Source organism: Apis laboriosa, unplaced genomic scaffold, assembly GCF_014066325.1.
Source record: "Apis laboriosa isolate Shangri-la unplaced genomic scaffold, ASM1406632v1 scaffold71_cov137, whole genome shotgun sequence".
NCBI lineage: Eukaryota > Metazoa > Arthropoda > Insecta > Hymenoptera > Apidae > Apis > Apis laboriosa.
The window spans coordinates 1,234,877-1,258,212 of record NW_025224229.1 but is presented as its reverse complement, the minus strand read 5'-3'; the positions used below and the strand labels follow the sequence as shown (position 1 = coordinate 1,258,212).

The 23,336-nt window shown below is 17.9% G+C and overlaps 2 protein-coding genes and 1 long non-coding RNA gene across 10 annotated transcripts in view; 1 reads left to right on the top strand and 2 right to left on the bottom strand.

Moving 5' to 3' along the window:
• Positions 1 to 1,335: 1,335 nt before the first annotated feature.
• LOC122719277 (electron transfer flavoprotein-ubiquinone oxidoreductase, mitochondrial) lies at positions 1,336 to 6,901 on the bottom strand. The gene is made up of 8 exons (XM_043944942.1): positions 6,799 to 6,901; positions 5,787 to 5,894; positions 5,324 to 5,672; positions 4,909 to 5,215; positions 4,590 to 4,831; positions 4,004 to 4,398; positions 3,712 to 3,933; positions 1,336 to 1,614 (listed from the first exon to the last, which is right to left on the bottom strand). Exons 1-8 carry the CDS (start codon positions 6,830 to 6,832, stop codon positions 1,451 to 1,453), a joined length of 1,821 nt encoding a protein of 606 aa, XP_043800877.1. The 5' UTR covers positions 6,833 to 6,901; the 3' UTR covers positions 1,336 to 1,450.
• Positions 6,902 to 10,283: 3,382 nt separating this feature from the next.
• LOC122719287 lies at positions 10,284 to 17,061 on the top strand. The gene is made up of 4 exons (XR_006347552.1): positions 10,284 to 10,510; positions 10,612 to 10,670; positions 10,743 to 10,917; positions 16,831 to 17,061. It is a non-coding gene; the product is annotated as an uncharacterized LOC122719287 (long non-coding RNA).
• LOC122719286 (neurofibromin) overlaps positions 14,809 to 23,336 on the bottom strand; it is a 27,520-nt gene continuing 18,992 nt past the window's right edge. For 3 of the 8 annotated variants that reach the window (XM_043944963.1, XM_043944964.1, XM_043944971.1), the window contains 5 exons: positions 20,829 to 21,031; positions 19,365 to 19,551; positions 18,514 to 18,770; positions 18,179 to 18,346; positions 14,809 to 16,917 (listed from right to left, as the gene is read on the bottom strand). In XM_043944963.1, the coding sequence (XP_043800898.1) occupies positions 18,262 to 18,346; positions 18,514 to 18,770; positions 19,365 to 19,551; positions 20,829 to 21,031 (732 nt within the window). In that variant the 3' untranslated portion in view covers positions 14,809 to 16,917; positions 18,179 to 18,261. Of the gene's footprint in view, positions 16,918 to 18,178; positions 18,347 to 18,513; positions 18,771 to 19,364; positions 19,552 to 20,828; positions 21,032 to 23,336 lie in introns of those variants that run through there. The other 5 variants (XM_043944966.1, XM_043944970.1, XM_043944968.1 and 2 more) reach the window with 4 other exon arrangements.

The following is a 23,336-nucleotide window of genomic DNA, read 5'->3' as shown; positions in this document are numbered from 1 at the left end:
AAACACATTTTCAAAATTCGATTGTAAGATGCCAAATGATGTTATGTTAGAAAAAACATCTTATTCATATGATTAGAAAGATTAAATATATTCATACAAGCTTCCACATATACAAAAAATCACAAATCAATTTGAATTCTACAGATCAATGAATCAGATCTTTATCTGTATTGTATTTGCATTTAATTTCTTTCTAAGAACTGAAATCATTGAATCAAAGAAGAATAATGGTTGAAATTGAATGTTATATATTAATAAAAATTGAATATTATACATTAATAACGAATTAATGCACACAGTATAAAAAATGTGTATATATTACAATTGGTCTTTTTTATGAATACCTCATTTTTATCTCATTTTATCATCATATCATCTCATTTTATTTAATGTAAACATTTATAATCTATTAATTAAATCTTATCAAACACATGTGTATATGACTTTTTTCATCATTTTGATATCTATTCAATTTTTCCAAATATATTTAATATTTTTGTAAATATTCTGTGTAAATAAATATATGACAAAAAAATCATCTTAAAAATAAATAAATTTTAAAATAAATTTTATTGTATTTTATAAATGCATATATATTGCATTATATAAATGTTTGAATAGTCAAAACAAATAAATCATTTTTATGCACAATTAAAATAATGAACCAAACTTTTGAAATTTATTAATCTCGCATCTTTCTTGCTAAAAAAAAGAATTTGATTAGGAAAAAATACTAGTATGCAAACATTTTTGCATATTCTTATCAATATATTAAATCCAAAAATTAATATTATGACAATATATTATAGCAATATATTTAATAACAAATTTTTAAATAGTTTCAGATAGATCTTTTTGAATAATTTTTTAATAATTTTGAATAATTTCAAGAAAAATATTTTTTATTTTTTTTTTATGTTATTTATATTAAGATTTATAAAGAATAGATTATTAACTATTTTTCTACATTCATTTTTTTATTAGAGAAATCATTAAAAAATAAAAAAAATATTAATCAATAATATATAAAAAATCTTTACCGCAATTATTGAATATTACAAGTTTTGATAATTACTGTCTTCAATTACTGGATTTTAAAAATATCATATACATTAATTTCCAGTAATATCATTCTTGTGTTTATTTGAACATAAATAAAATTTAATAAAAATTGTTAAAAAATTAATAATTTATATAACAATAATTTGGTAAAAATATTTAAAGAAATTATTTCAAAGTTTTATTTGAGACTGAATTTTTAATAAAATATTATATTGTAGAAAAAAAATCATTGTTGCATATTTATAATTACAAACATTGTTTAAAAATATAAAACTGTATAAAAATATTTATCATATACATTATATATAAATTTATACAAAAATTTCTTATCTAATTTTTTTTAAAATTTAAAAAAAATTTTATCAAATCATTACAAAATATTTAATTTTTACATTCCGTTGTAAGCTGGACCACCTCCACCTTCTGGTACAACCCAATTGATATTTTGGCTTGGATCCTTAATATCACAAGTTTTGCAATGAATACAATTCTGAGCATTAATTTGTAATCTTTCTCCTTTTCCAGATTCCAATGGTACAAATTCATATACACCTAAAATTTATTTATATTATTATATCATTATTATATATTTTTATATTAAAAAACAAAATATATTTATCAAAATATATTTTATATATTTTATTTTAAAAATATTTATTGTGAATCTAAATCTTCATAAATCAAAAATTATTAATATATTTATAATCTATATTTAATATAGATTTTTGCTGTAATAAATAAAAAATTGATAAATAAATTATTCTAAACTTCTATTAATTATAAAACATAACTACAAATTAATAAATATAAAATTTAACGAATAATGAATATAGAGATTAAAATAAATATAAAAGTTTTTTTGAAATTTTTTTTTTCAAATTATCTATAAATAATTTAATTGTGCACTAAATGTAATAAAATGGAAAATGGAATGTGACAAAAATAAAATTATATATACATTAAACATTTATGACTTCAACAAATATTTCTATGTTTATCAATCAATTTTATCAATGTTTATTTAATATATAATCTTTAGAATCATACTTTAAGTATGATTTAAAATCATTACTTTTTTAAGTTTTCTATCTATTTTATATTACACACAAAATTCCAAATATTAATACATATATTATACATATATTATACATATATATTAAAACATAAATACTTTTGTTTTCTTTTGTAAATTTTTATAAATTAAAAATTCATATTAAATTTTCTTTGTATATATCTTCCAGTATTTCTTATAAATATTTATATTATATATATAAATAGAATAGGATATTGAAAAATTTAGAACATTGAATTTCTTTAAATAATTTTTCAATAATAATTTTATATTATTTTCAATTGTAATTCATATAAGATTTTCAATCAATATTATTAAATTTTTATTATGTAAGATATTATTTTTTGTTTATGACAAACAATTTTTTCAAACAATTATTCTTAAATGCAAATATTGATATTTCTTTTTTATAACAATAGCAACAAAATTTTTGTTTTAAATTACTTGAAAACAATTTACTAGCTTTTCATATAAAACTTATATGATGTAATAAAAACTTTTAATAAAAACTTAATTAATAATTTGATTTATTGTCAAAATTATTAACTTCTTTAATTATAATAATTTTTTCATTTTATATGTAAATAAATTAATATATTAAAATTACAAAAAGTACTAGCTTGTTAAGTTATTTTGTTAAGTTATTTTGAATCTAATATTTTTATGAAAATATAAAATATTAAAAAATATTAATAAAATTTTTTTAATGAAAAAATGATATAAATTGAATTAATTTTGTTTTTAAATATTATAATATTTTATTTAATATTTTATATTAGATTATAATAATCTTGTTCATATATTTTTTGATATTTCTTGATTTCATATAAAATATGGTAATTGACTCAAATTATTATGTTAGAAAAATAATTAAATGGTCAAATATTTATATTTTTTCTTAATAATGATATAATATCTTATAAAACATATAAGAAAATTTTAAAAATTATTAATAAATAAATTATTAACAATTATATTGATCTCTATAACTTTACTTTTGAAAAAATCTTCCTAATATTTTATTTTATAATTTAATATTGAATATGAATTAAAAAAATTTTTTATTTTACAATCATATAATTATTAAAATTTTTATTGGAAAAATTTTTATTAATATTTATTATCTTATTCTTTTCAATCTAAGATTCCAATTGCGACAATAAATTTTTAAATATTTCATAAAATTTATCTATAGATATTTTCCCATAAATATAAAAAATTTTATGAAACAACCAAAATAAATTACATAAATTTAAAATTTTTTCTAAGAAATTAAAATTTTGATTATTGTATGTAATATTGTATCATACGAGAAATTTATTTAATATTATTATATTAGAGAAATAATTTAAATTTAATCAAATAAATTTTAATAAAAATAAACTAAATATGAATATATTTATATAATGAATTATTCATAACTTTCAATAGAAATATTTATTTTATTATATTATATTATAATATATATAATATTATCAAAATATATATATATATATATATATATTATATAAATATAATAATAATAATAAAATAAAATATATTTAATAGGATAAATAGATAATAGGATAAATATTTACCAGCAGGACAAAATCGACCTTCTGGTCCAGCAAATATAGCTAAATTTTTTTTTACAGGTATAGTATCATCTGCTAAAGTAAGATGTGAAGGTTGATCAGCTTCGTGATTCGTGCCAGTAAGTGCTACAGATGATAATAAATCAAAAGATATTTCATTATCCGGTTTTGGATACTCTATTGGAGTACATACAGTAGCTGATTTTAATTTTGTATAATCTGAGCCTAAAAGTTAATGCTAATATTAATTTCTACTTTTTGTTTAAATTTTTATCTTGTTATTCAATTATTGTACCTCCATGTGATAAAGTCCATGGCTCTCTTCCTCCAATTAACATTGAAAATCCAGAATATAATAAACCTCCATAGAGACCAAATCTTGTATGAAAACTTGGCCTAATATTTCTTACAGCTTTTAACTCTTTATAAATCCAACTATTTTGTATTTTTTCAATATAAGTTTTTGGTTCTAAACCTTTTGTTGGTGAAGGATTATTTTCTGCATCAATTAAAGCTTCGATTATACTTTCTGCAGCAAGCATTCCACTCTTCATAGCATTATGTGTTCCTTTGATTTTAGGTACATTGAGAAATCCTGCTGTACAACCAATTAGACAACCACCAGGAAATTGAAGTTTAGGAAGAGATTGAAAACCTCCTTCTACCAAAGCTCTTGCACCATATGCAATTCTAAATAGAAAGCAAAAATATAAAATTTGAATTTAAATATTTATTGTCATAAATTAGATATTAAAATTAAAATTAGATATCCAGAATAATTCTTGCTATATTTTAATTAAAGAATTAAAGAATTCAACAAGAATTTTTTTAGGTATTTAATATAATTGAAATTTTTGCCTTCAAGTATTCACAAATTTTACCTTTTCCCTCCTTCAAGTATTGGCCTAATACTTGGATGTTGTTTAAATCTTTGAAATTCTTTAAATGGATGTAAATAAGGATTAGAATAATCCAAACCAATAACAAAACCAATAGCAATAAGAGGTGTATCTTCATTAAGATAATATAAAAATGAACCACCATATGTATCTTTTTTAAGTGGCCAACCAATAGTATGTTCAACAGTGCCAGGTTTATGTTTTTTTGGATCAATTTCCCACATCTAATAACATTCGTTTTTATTTTATATTTTTCAAACTATATTAAAATGCAAAAAAAATTTAATTTAATACAAATTACTTCTTTTAATCCTATAGCATAAGTTTGTGGTTCACAATCTTTTCTGAGATTTAATTTCTTTGAAATTTGTTTTGTAAGATGACCATGACATCCTTCTGCAAAAATGGTACATTTTGCATGTAATTCCATTCCACGTTCAAAAGTATCTTTTGGTGATCCATCTTTAGCGATACCAACATCATTCGTAGCTATTCCTTTAACAGATCCATCTTCATGATAAAGTACTTCTGCTGCAGCATATCCAGGATATATTTCTACACCCATAGCTTCAGCTTGTTCTCCAAGCCAACTTACAATATGACCTAATCTGAAAAAAAATAATTAAAAAAAAACATCTTGAAGATTATTAAGATTAATTTTATTATATTAATTATTATGATTTTATTACATTAATATTTTATTCATAATTTATTACCTAACTATATAGTTCCCATGATTATACATTGGCATTCCTTTTAAAATAGGTATTGATAATCTATTCTTTTCAGTAAGAAATGCAAATTTATCTTCTGTGACAGGAGTATTTAATGGAGCACCTAATTCTTTCCAATTAGGAAATAATTCATTTAAAGCTATTGGATCTAAACAAGCTCCACTAAGAATATGACCACCAATAGTAGGAGCTTTTTCAACAACTGTAACTTTTAGATCTTTTCCATATTTTTCTGCTAATTTACGTATTTGAATTGCAGCAGATAATCCTGCTGGACCACCTCCCACAATTAAAATATCAGTTTCATCTATATATCTTTCCATATTTACATCTATAAATCATTTAATATTTCAGTTTTATAATCCATTATTAATAACTCATTATTAATAAATAATTTATATTTATTATATTTAATTTCATATTTATAAATCATATCATCATATACCTTTCCATCTTTGATCTAATTCTCTTGGTACAATAGTATAATGAGTTGTAATTTTTGGAAATTTTTCTTGTGAATAAACTCTTTGAAATATCCATTGAAACTTCTGTACTATCAAGAAAATAAGAAATTAATAATATTAATAATTAATGCATTTTATTTAAAATTTTCAATTGAAAAACGAATTCTTAAGTTATACTATATTATTATTAATATTAATATTATACTTAATATTGACTAATATTATATACATATATATTTTAAATATTTATAGAATTTTTTAAAAATATATCATATATTTATATCTTTTCATCATATTATTTTCTTTACCATGTGTAATTTGACAAATTATATAATTATAAATAGATCAGTATAACAAAAAAATGTAACAGTAAAAATTTAAAGAAAATCTGTCTGATTATCACAATATATTTCTACTTATATTTTTATATACATAATTAAAAAATTTATTGCAATATAAAAAATATATATAATTGATGTATGATATAAAAATATGTTTATATGAATGAATATATATGTATATCATAAGTCTAAAGTTCATTACAATTAAATATAATATTAGATAAGAGTATGTATATTTTTAATGTTATTGTAGTTAATTAAATAATAATAAAATTAAATTTAACTAATTTTTGGAAAATTTAATAATAAAATAATATTTTTTATACAAGAACACAACATATATATAACATATTTAATATAAAGAATTTTAATATACTTTTTATAAAATCTTATAATTATAAGTATATATTACAATTATATTTATCTTATTTAATTAATAATATAAAAAATATATTAATAATTATTTCTGCGATTTTATAATTTAGAATTAATTATCATAAGAACTACAATAAATTATAATATAATATATATATTTTTATTATTAACATATATATAATGAATTTATTATAAAGATTTTTAAAAAATATTATTAAACAAAAACAAATTTTAATTTTATCATATTGAATTGAATTAATATTATCAATAGACCTACGATTATTTAATGTATTAAATATCACTCGAGACATAATTACACATCACCACGAACGAACTGATAATACTATACTGTGTTACTATTCAGTTATATTATATATACTATATTAACTATTGCTGTAAATCAAAATCGCCAAAACTAAAATTATCAATAAATCTTGAATTTAATTCTTTTGAATATATGAATATATGAATATAAATATATGAATATAAATATATGTGATATATATAAATGATAATAAATGATATATATATATATATATTATTAAATCATTATATATATATATAATGATTTAATGAATATAAATATATATAAATATATATATAATTCAAGAAATTTGTTTTAATTAATTTCATATCTAATATAATATAATAAAATTAATGAAAACTAAATTACCTAATAATGAAAACATAAAATTGTGAAAAATCATTCTTATTGAAACATTTTATAAAATTTACCTAATATTTATTATATTTTATTTAATAAACAGATGATCGCTTTTTTATCGAGTCCAATCTTAATAAAAGTTTTATCTAATCCATTCTTAATAAATCCAAAAAAATTACATTAGATGAGTAAATCTACATTATATAAATTGATATATACATATACACATAAATGTATATAAATTAGGCTACATCTAGATTATTAAAATTTTACATAAAATATTTTTTGTCTAATAATACTTTGTTTTATTTAAATAAAATCTTACAAATATTGATGTGATTCGAACAATTTTTAAAAAATCAAACATTTCGAATTTTTGCTAATTCTAAAATGTTAATTTTTTATTTAGCAATATGTTTTAAGTAGTAAATAGTTTAATATATTAAAAATTTTTTTTTTTAATATCTGTTTTTAATAAACGACGTTATATTTCTCATATGAATTTATCATTTTCTTGTTTATTGTATTAATTTTTGCTTTTTTTAATTCTCAATTCTATTCATTTTAAGAATGACTATATCCCTATAAAATATTCGTTATTATAACATTATTTAGTAACTATATATATTCAAATATCACAAATTTAAAATACATATTTAAAATATATATTTAAAATATTTTTTTTATTTTATTTTATAATATTTAGAAAATAAACATATTTCTTTATTTTGTAATGTTTAAATAAATTTAAATATAATAAATAAAGTAAATTTTTCATAAAAATTTTTATTTTTTAATTTTTATTTTTGAGCACTGTAAATGTAAATATAAAATATTGCTTGATAAAATTATTTTATATATTATCTTTAGTATAATATAATAAAATTAAATACAAAACAATTTTTTTTATTATTAAAACATAATATTTTAATAATATATTTATTGAAAAAAGCACATACTTTTATAAAAATATAAATTTCAAAAAAAGAAAAAATTTTTTAAATGTTTATTATCATTGCATATTATTGAATAATCATAAATTTTGATTGACAACTTTTGTTTGTTATATATTATATTATATACTGTAAAATAATATAATATAGTATAATATTAAGTATAATATTAAAATATAATAATATAATTCAAGAAAAAAAAATCATAGAAAACAAGACTAAGTGAATGTATACAAATTAAAAAAGGCTACCATAAAAACTAATTAGAAGTAGTTTGAAAATAATTCTTTCAAAATCTCCGAATGTGGATTACTATTTATATTCGTATTATATAAATTTTTTAAAACTAAATAAAATCTAATATTCCATATACTTACATTTTAAATTTTTTTATATATATTTTTAATAATATAAAATTTTTTTATATAACTTCATTCATATTATTCTTTCTAACCTCTAAAATTCGAGAGCTCCTATACCTTGTATTTTAAATATATTCATATCTTTTTATTTTAATTTTAATTTTATTTTAAATTCAAAATTATTTTTATTTTTATTTTATTTTTATCTATCTTTGTATACGATTTCATTTTAAAATGCTTGTTTATATTTTTTTTAGAATTTTTTCATCTAATGTGTATATCTAGGAAATGTACATACTATTCAAAATGTTAATAAAAAAAATTATTAGTCTAGTACAATTTCTAACCTATTTATGATTCTTATAATGGTAACAAAACAATTATTAAATATTATAGAAATAATATTAAAATGTTAAATGTTACATTTTTATTAGTTAATTATATCTTATAAACAATAAATTTTAGAGAGATAAGAAATAAATATTAGATGTTATTAATATATCTATTATCTTGTTGCATTTATTTTTTATTTTTATTCATTCTATTTATCAATAAAAATAATTGCTAAAAAATAATTTAATTGAAAAAACAATTGAGCTGATTGATGATTATATAAAAGAATATTTTTTAATAATATAATAATATATAAAATCTATATGTATATACTATTAGTTTCGAGAAACAAAATTTAGATTTATTTTGACATTTTATCGCAAATTCAAATTACAAACTTATAAAGATAAATTTTTTGAATTACCTCTTTTTAATATATAAATAATTTGTATTATTATATGTATAAATTAAAATATTAAAACTTCATTTTAAATAAATCAAAACTTCTAAAAAATTTAGAGTTAAGATAATGTTTCTTAAATCTTATTTCAAAATTTAAATTAGTATAAAATATAAAAATTCATAAAAACAAAACAAAACACTTTTCAGTAAATATTATATATGAAATATTCAAATGTTAATATAAATTAAATATTATTAAATTGTGAATAATAATATAATTGTAATTATAATTAAAATTATGAAATATTAATATTATTTTACTTTCATTTAGAAGATATATAAAAAAAATATTTCATTTTTTAAATATAGATATTTTTTAACTTAAAATAATACAATAATTTTCAACTTTTAATAGCATTCATTTTACTTTGAGAATCAATAATTATAAAATAAATAATTCTGAAAATATTATATGTGAAAAATAAATATGTATGCATCATAAAGATGATATATGAATTAATTCTTCTTATTTTATTTCATTATTGTATAGATAATATTCAATATAAAATGTTATTGTGATTATTTAAAAAGATATTCATATAAATATTTTTATATATGTACATATATTTATATATAATTATATATTATTTAAAAGCGTCTTAATTAGATAAATGAAATAAGATTATATAATCTAATAAATTAAGATTTATGAAAATTAAAAATTTAATTATCAATGATTTAATTATATATAAATATGTATATGTATTACTAATAATATCTTGAAAAAATGAAAAATTTAACTAGATATTAATATTGATTGATTTACATTTAAAATATCTTACATTTTAATTTATAATGCATATAACAAAACAAATAAAATCAATTTTCTAATTTTTTAAATATCTTATTTGATATTTTATTATAAATATAATAAAAAAATTTGATAAAATGTAATCAAAACCAAGTTACATAAAATTTATAATAAATGTCATAATGAAGAACATTACGACTAACATGAACTGCAATACAGAAACAGAACAGAAAATGATAATATCGATTGTCATTAATATCGAAGATATCGATTAAATGAAGTCATTTTCTAAATACAAAACAGAACGGACGTATCTTTTTCTGCTATTAATTTTGAAACAAAACATAATTTAAATTTAAAAGATTTTTCAAATCGAAATGAAATTATATAGTTGAATTCAATTTTGAATAATCTGAAAAATAATCAAAGAAGTCAACACACTCAGTACCGATCCTTTTAATCAGGTAATCAAAGTTTTGGTCGTGTTTTTAAGCATTTGTTCGCGTTCCATTTCAAATTACCATTTCAAATTATAAAATTATAAAACAAAATTTCTCTCTTTCAGAAGTCAAAATGTGCAATATATCCAAATAATATGCAGATAAAGAAAAATCTAAAAATGGAGTTAGTAATTATTTATTTAAACTCAGTCACAAAAATTTCATTATTTACATTAATATTTGAATGAATATTTAGAGTATTTACAGAGTGGCCACTTATCCTGTCCGTTCTCGCTGTTCTATTATTATTTATTGAAGATAGTGATCTGCTAAATTTCTGAAGATATTCTTCAAGACAAGATAATCCGAGATAATGGACGATAGACCCATCGATGGAGTTTCGAAAATTCAACTAATTTCAAAAAAAGAAAGTTTGTATCTCTTTTTTCTTTAAAAAAAAAAGTTCTTCGGAATTCCATTTTTGACATCAGTATTGCGTTCGGTCCTTCATTTTATTTATTTATTTATATAAATATTTATATTTTATATAGCAATTCAATTTTTACACAGAGAACAAAGAAGAGTATATCCATTCTACTCCGTGTCTGACTTTGTTTCATATTTTCGATATCAATAACAACTGATATTTACCGGCGCGATTCATAATGCTCTATATTATTCAACTATCAATATTCATAACAATATATTTGTATAGTTTGTTTTATTCAAGTATTCAGTATTAATCACATAATAATTATCATATCACGATTATAATTAATAATAATAAAAATACATTATGTAAAATTATATAATCTATTCGAGCTTATATAAAAAAAAAAAAATATTTATATATAATAATTTCTAAAAGAACATATTTTAATATATTGAAAATCTAAATAATTACATAAAAAAGATTGATTCAATGAAAAAAATTAATTTAATATGAATTGCACATTGACAAATTGTAAAATAATTATTAATTTTAAGAAGGATTTATATATTTATTATTAATAAACATTTTTTATGTAATATATGAGCAAATATATTTAATGTAAAATAAAATGTATCATTAATTATTTTAAAAAAACTTATGAGTTAAATTAGAATTTAAATCAATATTATTAATATTAAATTATGTATAATTATTTGTATCAATGAAATAAGATTTATAATATAATATAAATAGAATTAAAAAAAAATATAAGAAATAGCAGAAATCAAATATTAAAAAATATAAAAAAAAATGAAAAAAGTTAAAGAATAAAATAATATAAAAAATAATATATATTAATATTATATTTATTATAATAAATATTAATATTATAAAAATAAATAAAATATATATAAATATCTATATTAATACATTAATACATTGTCTCATTGATTATGAATAAACATTAAACTTTTTATTTATATTACACCAATCTCAAAATTAAAGATCAAAAATTTTTGTTTCTATATAGATATTTAGCTTTATTAATTATTAATTAAGAAAAAATAAAAATATTTCGTATTAGTTAACAATAATTTATTCTATATTAAGACATTTTCATTTTTGATCAATTATGCTAATGTATGCATAGAACGATTTTGTGTTTATTTTTAATTTTATATACAATATAAATAATACAAAACTTATTTTTAAGATTAAAAATATTTTAAGAATAATTAATTTATTTTGTCTCACAATTTCAACATTAATAAGTTTTAATTCATTTTTTAATTAATCGTTGTTTTTTGTATTTATGTAATTTCTATTATTATATTACTATTATTATAATAATTACAGAAATAAAAATGTTTACATTTAGGAATATCTTAAATTAAAAGTTAAACAATTAAAAAAAAACTTTATTAACTATTTATTTTAAATGCAATGAGTGAATTCTTCTCATTAAGATTTCTTAGTAATTACTTAAATATAATATTGAAATATATATAATATATAATTTGTCTTTTTAAAATTGAAACTGAATTAAATTAAATTTTATAAATATAATAATCAGCTCAAATTAAATGTATTAAATAATTATTAAATAATATTAAGTAATAATATATATATATATTTTTACTTATTGAAATGAAATGATATTGATATTATAATTATAATTATATATTATAATTAAAAAAAATATATATTTTGAGAAATGAATTGACAGAATTATTGTAATAAAAAGATAGCTTTACTTTTTATTTGAGAAAAAAGAATAAAAACCAATTAAGAATTAATTATCAGAATAATCAAAATAGTTCCAAACGTAGAGATACTAAAAATATTTAATTAATATTTGTAGTAAAAACTTTATTTATATTTTAGAATATAAAAACTATTTTTTTTATTTTTCTTTTAAAAACATAATTTAAATATTAGAACTACCTTTTTTTATTAAAAAGTAGAAAAAAATTAGCAACAACAATTATAGAATAAATAATATAATTACTATAATATATATATATATATAATAAATATTGTATAATATATTTAAAAACGATAATATTTTAATTATATGATAAAATATAACATCATAGATTGAAATCATTTTTATATTCATTTTTTATAACATAATTGATATCAATTATCCATTTGATATCAAATTATCTAATTTAATTATCAAATTATTAATTACTCTAATATAAAATTAAATATTTTTTTTTTAAATTTTAATATATTTTTTGCAAAAAATTTTGCAATTTTTATATTATTATTTATTATTTTTATATTCTTATAAACTGATTGAAGATTAATTATCATAATTAATATTTCCTTTTTGATATCTACAATATTTTTATTCCTCAATACATGTAAAATTAGATATTTATTACATTAATTGAAATTATTATTTGGATCATTATTTTATTAATTGAAAATTATTATTGATCGCGTTTTGATCAAATAAAAGTTCATATTTTTTTTTAAAATATGTAACAGAAAGTATAAAAAGATTAGAGTTTTCTTTATTAATGTAAAGTCTTTATTCTTATTTTCATTAATTTAAATTAATGAAAATATAAAATGCATATATATGTTATATATTTAAAAAATTTTTAATATAATATATTTTAATTCAATATATTATAATATATAATATAATATAATATATATATATAAATATGTTAATTATTACATTTAAAAATATACATTATAATTAAAAAAAAATATATTTTAAAAGTAGTGAAATTTAATGAATATATTGAAAAAAAACTACTATATATATATATATTATATATATATTATATATATATTATAATATATTTAATTATTATATTTATAAATTTATGCAACATAAAATTATTTTATTAAAATAAAGCAGAGTAAAATAAAATTGAAGGAAAAAAAAATCATTCGAAAACATTAAGATAGTATATTTGTCTATAATCTGTTGTAAATTATATTTTTGTAACATCGCTTAATTTGTTATTTGCTCAACAAGAAAGGAATTCGATAATTCCAATCTTTGTAATGCGAAACCGTTAATAATTATTTTACTTGTGTTTAAGGAATCTTTCATTTTATATTTACGATTACTGTACGAAGTAGATATAATACTTAAACATTTAACTAGATTAACAACGCTTTATTCATAGCGCAATTCGATTCGAGATGCGCTTAAAATATCTAAGTACAAGCATTTAGAAGATTGTACATTTCAAATTAACATTCGACGTAAATGTATACGAATCTATAGAACATCTTTCCTAATAATAACATATATTTTCTTATTCGATATAATTTTGAAACAATTTAATTTTCATAAAATTATAAATTTCCAAAATGTGCATGTGCTATACAAATATTTATATAGTGTATTTATATGTTTCCACAGAGTATTTCATAAGATATGATATATTTAGAATATGTAACTTTTACTTTTAATAAATAAATCAATCATTAATATGTTTTCAATAGATTATTGAACTTTTAATTAAAAGCTTAAAAAATAGATATAATTACTGTAATATTAAGCTTTCTTAGTGTTAATGTTTCATCTTATATGTTTATGTTTAATACCATTACAATATAAAAATCAATTGTGCTTTGATTTAAGATGACATTATGTATCTTTGGTATGAAATCACAAGAAAGATTATTAAATATTAATATCAATTTCTGAAAATATATATTTTCTAATATAGATATAGATAAAGATAGATAATTAAAGCAAATTAACAAAAAATATCTTGATTATATTCAGATCAAATTTATAATGAATTAGAAATATTTTTATTTAACAAATAATATGGAAAAGAATGACAATATATATAATTATATAATTTATGAAAATATTAATTAATTTACTATATAAATATATTTTTATTTGCTAATTATTAGAAAATTAATAATCAATAATCGTATGAAAACATGATAAATTTTTAGCTAATTATTAATTCAAATTATATTTATCCGAATGTAATATATCATATGAAATACCCTGTATACCGTATTCCGTAAGCTTTACATCAATTACTAAGAGAAGATTCGGCACTTTCAAACTTGTGCTCTTTAAAAAATAAAATAAAATTTTTATGCACTTTCAAATTCGTGGTTTTTAAGAAAACAAAACAAAAACTTTATGCAATTCACCTTTTTTTGAATACCAACAAAATCATTTTCAAACATAATGCATATTTTAATAAAAATTTCTTAGAATTTTCCATTAACTATTTTGACAACTTACGAAAAACAATTTGCATTATATAATATATTTATATACTATATACAAACGAATTATCCAGTTCGTATAGATATTCTATTGCTGCGATCAACTATTATATATATATATATATATATATATATATTAAATGTATGTATTTTTCATATTCGTAGCCATTATTGAACAGAAAAATCAGACACTTATATTACCGATCGCTTTTTTTTTTTTTTTTTTTTTTTTTTTAATACTAATTACTAATAAAGTGTCCCCCTGTGTCTTTATACACTTCGGGAAAAAATAACGTGTGGTCTCATTTTGTACTTTAATAAGTGGTAGACAGTAGAATCATTGGTGTTTCATTTTAAGAACTCTAGAAATGACCGTTCGGGTGCTCGAGCTTCCCGAGACGAGAGGAAGCTTTAATGCACCGGTCGCATGCTGGTCCAGAGCATCTTTGTATTATCAATCCCTTGCAATTTTTTCTTCGACATCTACAATATATTTTTTTAAATATCTGCATATCTTCAATTAATTTAAGTAAGTAGCATTTCTTTCCTTTTTTATTATATTAATAGGAAACAATTCTCAATTAAAATCCATTATTTAAATTTATTAAACATTAACAATATAAAAATATATGTATGTTTCATTAATAATGATCAAATGCAAGGGATTGCAATTACAATATTCAAGAGGTGAGTTCCTGACCCTCCCGAAATTTTATTCAAACAAACACGATTTTTACGATCGCGATCACGCAAACGTACATATACTACGTACCGTTTTCTCAAACAAAATACAATCACATTCAAAGAATAAATATAAAAAGGAATACAAGTTTTTCATTCATGATATATTGTTTGAAGGATTTTGCATTGAACTAGAATTCTATTCTAGTCTCAAATTGCATTTTCCTTTTACTATCTGATAATATGGAACATTCATGGTTATTTTTATAAATACATTCCTCCCGAAATAATATATCTTTATGCACGTAGAAAAGTTCTGTATTTATTTACACAGGCATTTTGAACATTCATTGCAATTTCAACGGAACTTCTTCATTGAGGATTTAACTTATCAGTGCCCATAATGTATTTTTATTAATCACTGTTATTTTATTAATCATTTTTTTTCCGTTCGATTAATGCTTCTTTTTATCGCATCATAAGATAATATTTTCATTTCATTTCATTCATATTTGTTTTGTTGGCGTAAATAAATTTAAGTGGAACCTAGTATTTGTCGGAAAATACTGTTTCTTCCATTAAATATTAGCAAAAAATAAACTCATTTAATTAGATTTCCCTGATAAACTATTTAATCATTTTATTCTAGTAACATGAGATTATATTAAATTTGTTCAGAAATAGAAACAGATTTTTCTATGATATAAAAATATTTAGTTACAAAGGAATAAAAATATTCATGAATATTCAATTATTGCCATAAAACTATGAATTACAAAAACAGTGTAAAAGTTTAAACAATTCTACTTGCAAAAATCGTTGTTCATATAAAAGTAACTCTGATATATTAAAAGCATCCATTCGTTTTATTATTTTTTTCTATATTATCACAAATTTATAATTAATCGTTGTATTAAACGTAAATAGAACAAAATTACCAAAATACTTTGCTAATAACCAAATATATCTACTAACAGATTGCGCTTATTGATTTTCATTCCAGTGAGTACATTAACGTGAAGTGGACGGCATTGGATTAAACTGATTCGACATGTTGCAGCAATAACACGGAGCCAAAATATTTGTGTTTCTAAATTGAAAACATACAGTTTAAAATTATAAAAATATATGATTTTTTATATAAATATATTCACTATATAAATGCTTTTTTATTCAAAAATATGATCAAAAACTTCTGACATTTATCATATAAGATTCATATCTTGAATGTATTTATAATTACAAGAATTCAAACAATTTTTTTTTAAAATAATTGAATTTAATCAAAAAAATACTGTAAATAAAAACCATATGATATGCTAAATAATAAATATATAATAACAAATAATATACAAGTAATACAAAAGTTAACACAAGAAAAAAAATAAAATAAAATATTATGTTGAACATTATTGATAATTAAGAAAAACAAAAATGTATTATCTATGGGTATCTGATTTAAATAAAAAAAAATATAAAATATATTTTAAATAATTTCATATTATAAATAATTTTTATAAAAATATCAATAAAGAATTGCAATTAATTTAAAATAGCAAAAATTTTATTTAAAAAAAAATTAATATTTTGTTAATAAAAATTATCAATTTAAATTTTAAATTTTAAATGTATATAATATAATTTAATAATAATATTCCATATTGTATTAAATAATACAATAGGAATTTAGCATCAAACAAAATATATTAATATAAATATGATAGAATTCTTTTAAAATAATAATAAATTTATGAAAAAATATTATAAAATTAAAATAAAATTATTCTCTTTTCTATTTTGCAAATTATGTATGCATTATGTAATAATCATGAAATATGCATAAATAAATAATTCTATAAATTTTTAATATTTAGTACAATAATCTATATTATAATTAATTCTTATAATTATAAATAATTTCAAAAATGATAAAATATACATATGATAAATCATAAAATTAATAATTTTAAAATTAAAAAATAATATTTAATTTCTAAAAGTATTTACTATTCACTGCTGAAAAAAAGTCTCGCAGAAGAAATGCAGGTCAGATTAGTTAAATAGTTATGTGGGAGACCTATTTTCATACGCATTTTTATTTCTAGCATATTTGTTACATATACTCCGATTTAAATCATAGTTTTTCTACTACTATAGTAATATGTGGAGTTAGGATTGTCAACAAAGTGTCTAAAATGGATAGACAATTGTAGCAAAAGATTTTTCTTGCCCCTATGTTGTTCTGTGAAACTTCTTTTCAGTAATGAACAGTATATAATTCTATATTATTTTATTAATTATTATTAATTATTAATCTAACTTATTTTACAACTTGGAAATATATAACATACCTTAATTGTCTTTGTAATTTTCGACCTACTTGTCCTTTTCGTCCATGTTTACTGCACTGTTTTTTGGATTCATATATTAATCGCTAAGGTAATGAATTGTTACTATTATTAATAATATTTTCTTCTTGGTTTGAATCCAATGAAACATTTCTGCTTTCTATACTGCGACTAAAATTATTTTTTTTTATTAAATTTATATTAATTTATTAATATATTATTAATATATATTATTTATAATTAATATATCAATAATAATATATATTAATAAAATTATATTGTATTATTTCATATTTTTAATATTTAAAATATATTTCAATTAACTATCAGTTACTTACTCTCTGTGAACGAAAGAAGCATTATGAGAAGCTTCGTCCATTCTGTCCGAAAAAATGCGGGCACTTGATCGATCAATTCCATGAGTTGAAGATTTGCCTCTTTGTGCAATATCTGAATAATGACCATCGGATCGTTTAAATTTTTCACTTGGGATTTCAGTGCTTAAAATTTCAGGTTCATCTACTGGTAAACACGTTTCCACCATAGCTTCCAGGCAATTAACAAATAATTGAGCACTTTCGGCTGTGCAATTAGACTGCAACATATACGTATGTACAAATATAAATTTTCAAATCAAAAAAAATTTTGAAAAAAATTTAAATAAATTATTTTTTTTAAATAAAAATTTTAAAAACCATAAAAATTATAGAATAATAATATTATCAAAATAAATACAAAAATATAAAAATTCAAGTTTATTTATTTAGTTATAAGTATTATTTATTTAGTTATAAGTAATATATAAGTATATAAGTATATTAAGTATATAAGTATATAGTATATTTTTTTTAAGTTTGCGTAAGATGAAATGAGATAAAGAAAAAGCGAGATGATGATATGTTGAAGATAAATAAGACTATCTAAATCTAATTCATATACATATATCTAATACATATAATAATACATATATTTAATGCAAACTTCAATTGTTTATAATTTAATAAATAAATTTTAATCAATATTACTTCGTTTTTTGTTTGATTTGACTTCTAGAATCGATGTTCTAAAGATGTATATTTATTTCTATATATATTTATTAATTTATATATTTTATTGTTATTAATATATATATATATTATATATAAATTGAAAATAACTATGTATTAAATAATTATAAATGTATTCTTACATTTGTGTATGGACCTGCGAATCTCCATAATCCACCAAATCCACAACTTTGCAAATAATGTAATTGCTGTTGACTTGTATCCTCACATGCGATCATATTCTGTATAATTGCTTGTACAGAATTCAATATACATTGATCATGACAGAAAGATAATACATTATTGATTTTTGCATCAAGTAAATTATGACTGTAAAAGAATTGAAATAATATCAAAATAACCTACAATTTCACAAAATTAAATTTTCTAAATATGTGTATAAGTGATATACGTGATTATATATGTGATTTATTTATAAATTATTTTAAGTAAATAAATCATTTTAATAATTTCTGCAAAATAGCAATTTCTAATATTTGAAATCTTTTTTATATATTTATTTTATATACTAGATAGGATATAATTCATAAATGATAAGAATTAAAATATAAATTAAAAAATTAATATAATCAGATTTAAAATAAATATAAAATTTCATTTATAAGAATATGAATTTTGTAAAATATATATATTATTAATATAAATAGACGCATATTAAAAAAAAATTAATACAATATAGCATGATATTATTTATAGTATGGATTTATTGCAAAATAAAGCAAGATTATAAAATGTTATTTATCCAAATTCTTAGAATGACATCATTCTAAATATAATTATCAATTGCAAATAATAAAAAAATGTTAGGAGAAAAAAATGAATATGAATATTCAAAAAGCTATATTTGTGAGATTGTTTTTTTTTTAAATGATATATTCAATAATTCTATTATATCATTATATAAAAATATATATAGAGGTAAAGACATGAATAATTTATGAAATATTTTAATAAATATTTTAATAATATTTTAATAAATTCCATTGATAAAGAGTAACATTGTTATCAAACAAATATGTATATTAGATACATGAAAAAAGATTAAAGATTATGCTATTTTGAACTATTCTAACTTCATGATTATATTGTTATCTTGTGTTTAATATTTTAATGTATTATAGTTATATATTATGTCACACGCATATATACATATATCATCCATTAGTTCATTTATCAATATATTTTGTATTTTGTCTAAATTTTAATATTTTAATATTTTGTATGAATCATGATTAGGTTTATACATACAAAAGATATGATTTAACTTTCATTATCGTTTGAAAAAGTATAATTTATAAAAAAATTAAATTTATTATATTAATTTTTTTAATTTTAATAGTCTTATTTTAAAATATTATATTATTATTTGTGGTTGTTTAATAATTCCTTTCTGTTCTATTTCAACAATCTCATTTTGTTTTAAAAATTGAGAAAATTTTAAAACAAGTAATTGATTAAATTGATGATAAATGAATACACTCTCATTGATAAAGAAATTATGTTACTAAAAATGTTAATAACAATATTAATAATATTAATTCCCTCAATATATGATATATTAAAAAATATAAAAAACGAAAACTTACATTACAGGAAAAACTTTTGGAAAGACCACCGAAGCTTCTGCAAGATATTCATAAAGAATCCGTTGTTCATTTTCGTCGGTTGAATTTTTAACTAAAGTCACCAAAACAGTTAAAACCAAAGTTTGAATAGAAAAATCTGTCAATACTTCTGGGTCCAATAATATATTGTTTTCATTGCTCACGCTTACTCTAGCACTTCGATTCTGTATAAATCATTATATAATAATTATTAAATAAGTATATTAATATATATTATTTTTATTTCAATTTAATTTTATTTTATTTTGTATATATAGGCTGTTGAAATATTGATAGATTACATTTAAATTACATTAATTCTAGAGATCAAAACAATTATTAAAAATTGGTAAAATGTCGATTGCAAAAATGTCGATTCAAATTTATTTATTAAGTTATAAGTAATTGAAGTTTACATTAAAATAAAGACACAAGTAAAAAAATAATTCTACTTTTAATTGAAATCATTTTCTTTTCATTTTGCTTTATTTAATATAAAATTAAATTGCTTATAATTAAAAAAAATAAATTTTAATCAACATTTCTATATATCAATTTTGTATCTGTTTTAAATCTCTAAAAATATATTCTAAAAATATTCCACAAATATATTAATATCCTGTATATTATTTTTAGTGCTAAGAATAATATCATCGCAGCAAAATGGATTCTTAAAATAGTTGAACTTTCATTTATATACTTTTATTATTTTATTTTTATATTGATATAAAAATTAAATTTCTTTTAAAATAGAGAATTATTTTTAATAATATAATATAAATTATTTAATTTTATTATTTTAAATTATTTCATGGTATAATTCATTATTCGAAAATTTATTTCAATCAAAAGTTGCATAATATCAGACGTACAATATACTTTTACTATAATTTTAAATTATATAGTTTTATTAAGATATAAAAGTCATCTTTTATAAATTATATAATTAGTTTTATAATTTATAATATTAACAACATTACATTACAAAAATCTTACGTTATCTTATCATCATTTTTAATAAAATTTAATTAATATTCTATATTATATATAGAATATTATATATAGAATTATATAACTAATAGATCTATCTAATATTTATATTAATAAAAAATTGAATTAATTATGTTATAATGTTTTTAGTATTGAAAATTTTTTATTAATATTTCAAAATTTTAGAAACTAAAATTTTAGATTTAGATCAATTATTCTTTTTCTTTTTTAAAACTACTAATATTTTTATAACATGAGAAAGCATATTTAATTTATTATTTAAAAATTTATAAATGTTAACTAAAATGTTAAGTAAAATATATGCTTTTATATTTGTTCCAATATTAAAAATATTAACAAATTTTGAAAAATCAATTTAATTAATTTATTATTATAAAAAAAAAATATATACTATATGTGTAATATCTATTGTAGATTTAGATATGTGTAGAATCATTGTAAGGATTTAGATATTATCATTCTTTAGACTATGGTTATAGTCGATGCAGTTTTCATTCGAATTGCGTTCTAACATTCTACTAATTGTAGAACGAATGCGACAAATAGTTTAATTATTGTGAATGCGTATTCTAATTAGAGAAGATAGAAATTGTTAAAATTATATTGTTATAATTGTATAATTATAAATATTATTAGTTATTAATATTATAAAATTATATTACATAGCATACTTCAACACATGATGTTTGAACTTGTTTGTTTAAAACTCGTTAACAAAATCAAAACGAAAAGTTTTGAAAAGGAAAAAGTTGTTTGAAATTACTTCTTAAATTATGCTTCCTCATTTTTGAAATATCATGAATATCTCTATGATAATAAAATCAAATAATTATAAAAAAAATCGCTTCTTAATTACATTTCAAAAAGATTCATTTTATGATGCGATTATTAAATGTAAATAAAATAAAATTGTAAAACATATACATATAAAATCTCAAAATTAATTTTCAAATTAAATAATTATTTAATTTGTAATTAAAGTAAATAAAGTAAATAATTATAATATAAATATCATATAGTATGATTGTAAAAAAATAATATATTTTTCTAATGTTGAATATTGAATTTTAAATATAAATCTTAATAATTAAATATAATCTATTTTATATTTAATAATTTTTTATTATTTCATATTATTACTATGTATCCATATATAAATTTAGACCAAATTTCAATTTAGATCAAATTTTTAAAAAAAGTTCTGAAGCGTCCATAAGAATTTCAAAGTATTTATAATAATAATGTTCATGATCATATATATTACATATTTTTTTATGTTTATATTAATCATGTGTTACATTTTTTAAGTTGATATGTTTAAAAGTTGAAATAAATTTCTGACGAATTAATGCAAATGTATTTCTATTTTCACAAAAATTATAAAGAAACCAAATGGCAAGAATTAAACTTCTGCAAGTTTGTGTTTTGAAAAAGGGAATGCATATAACATAATCATATAAAATAATTCATATAAAAATC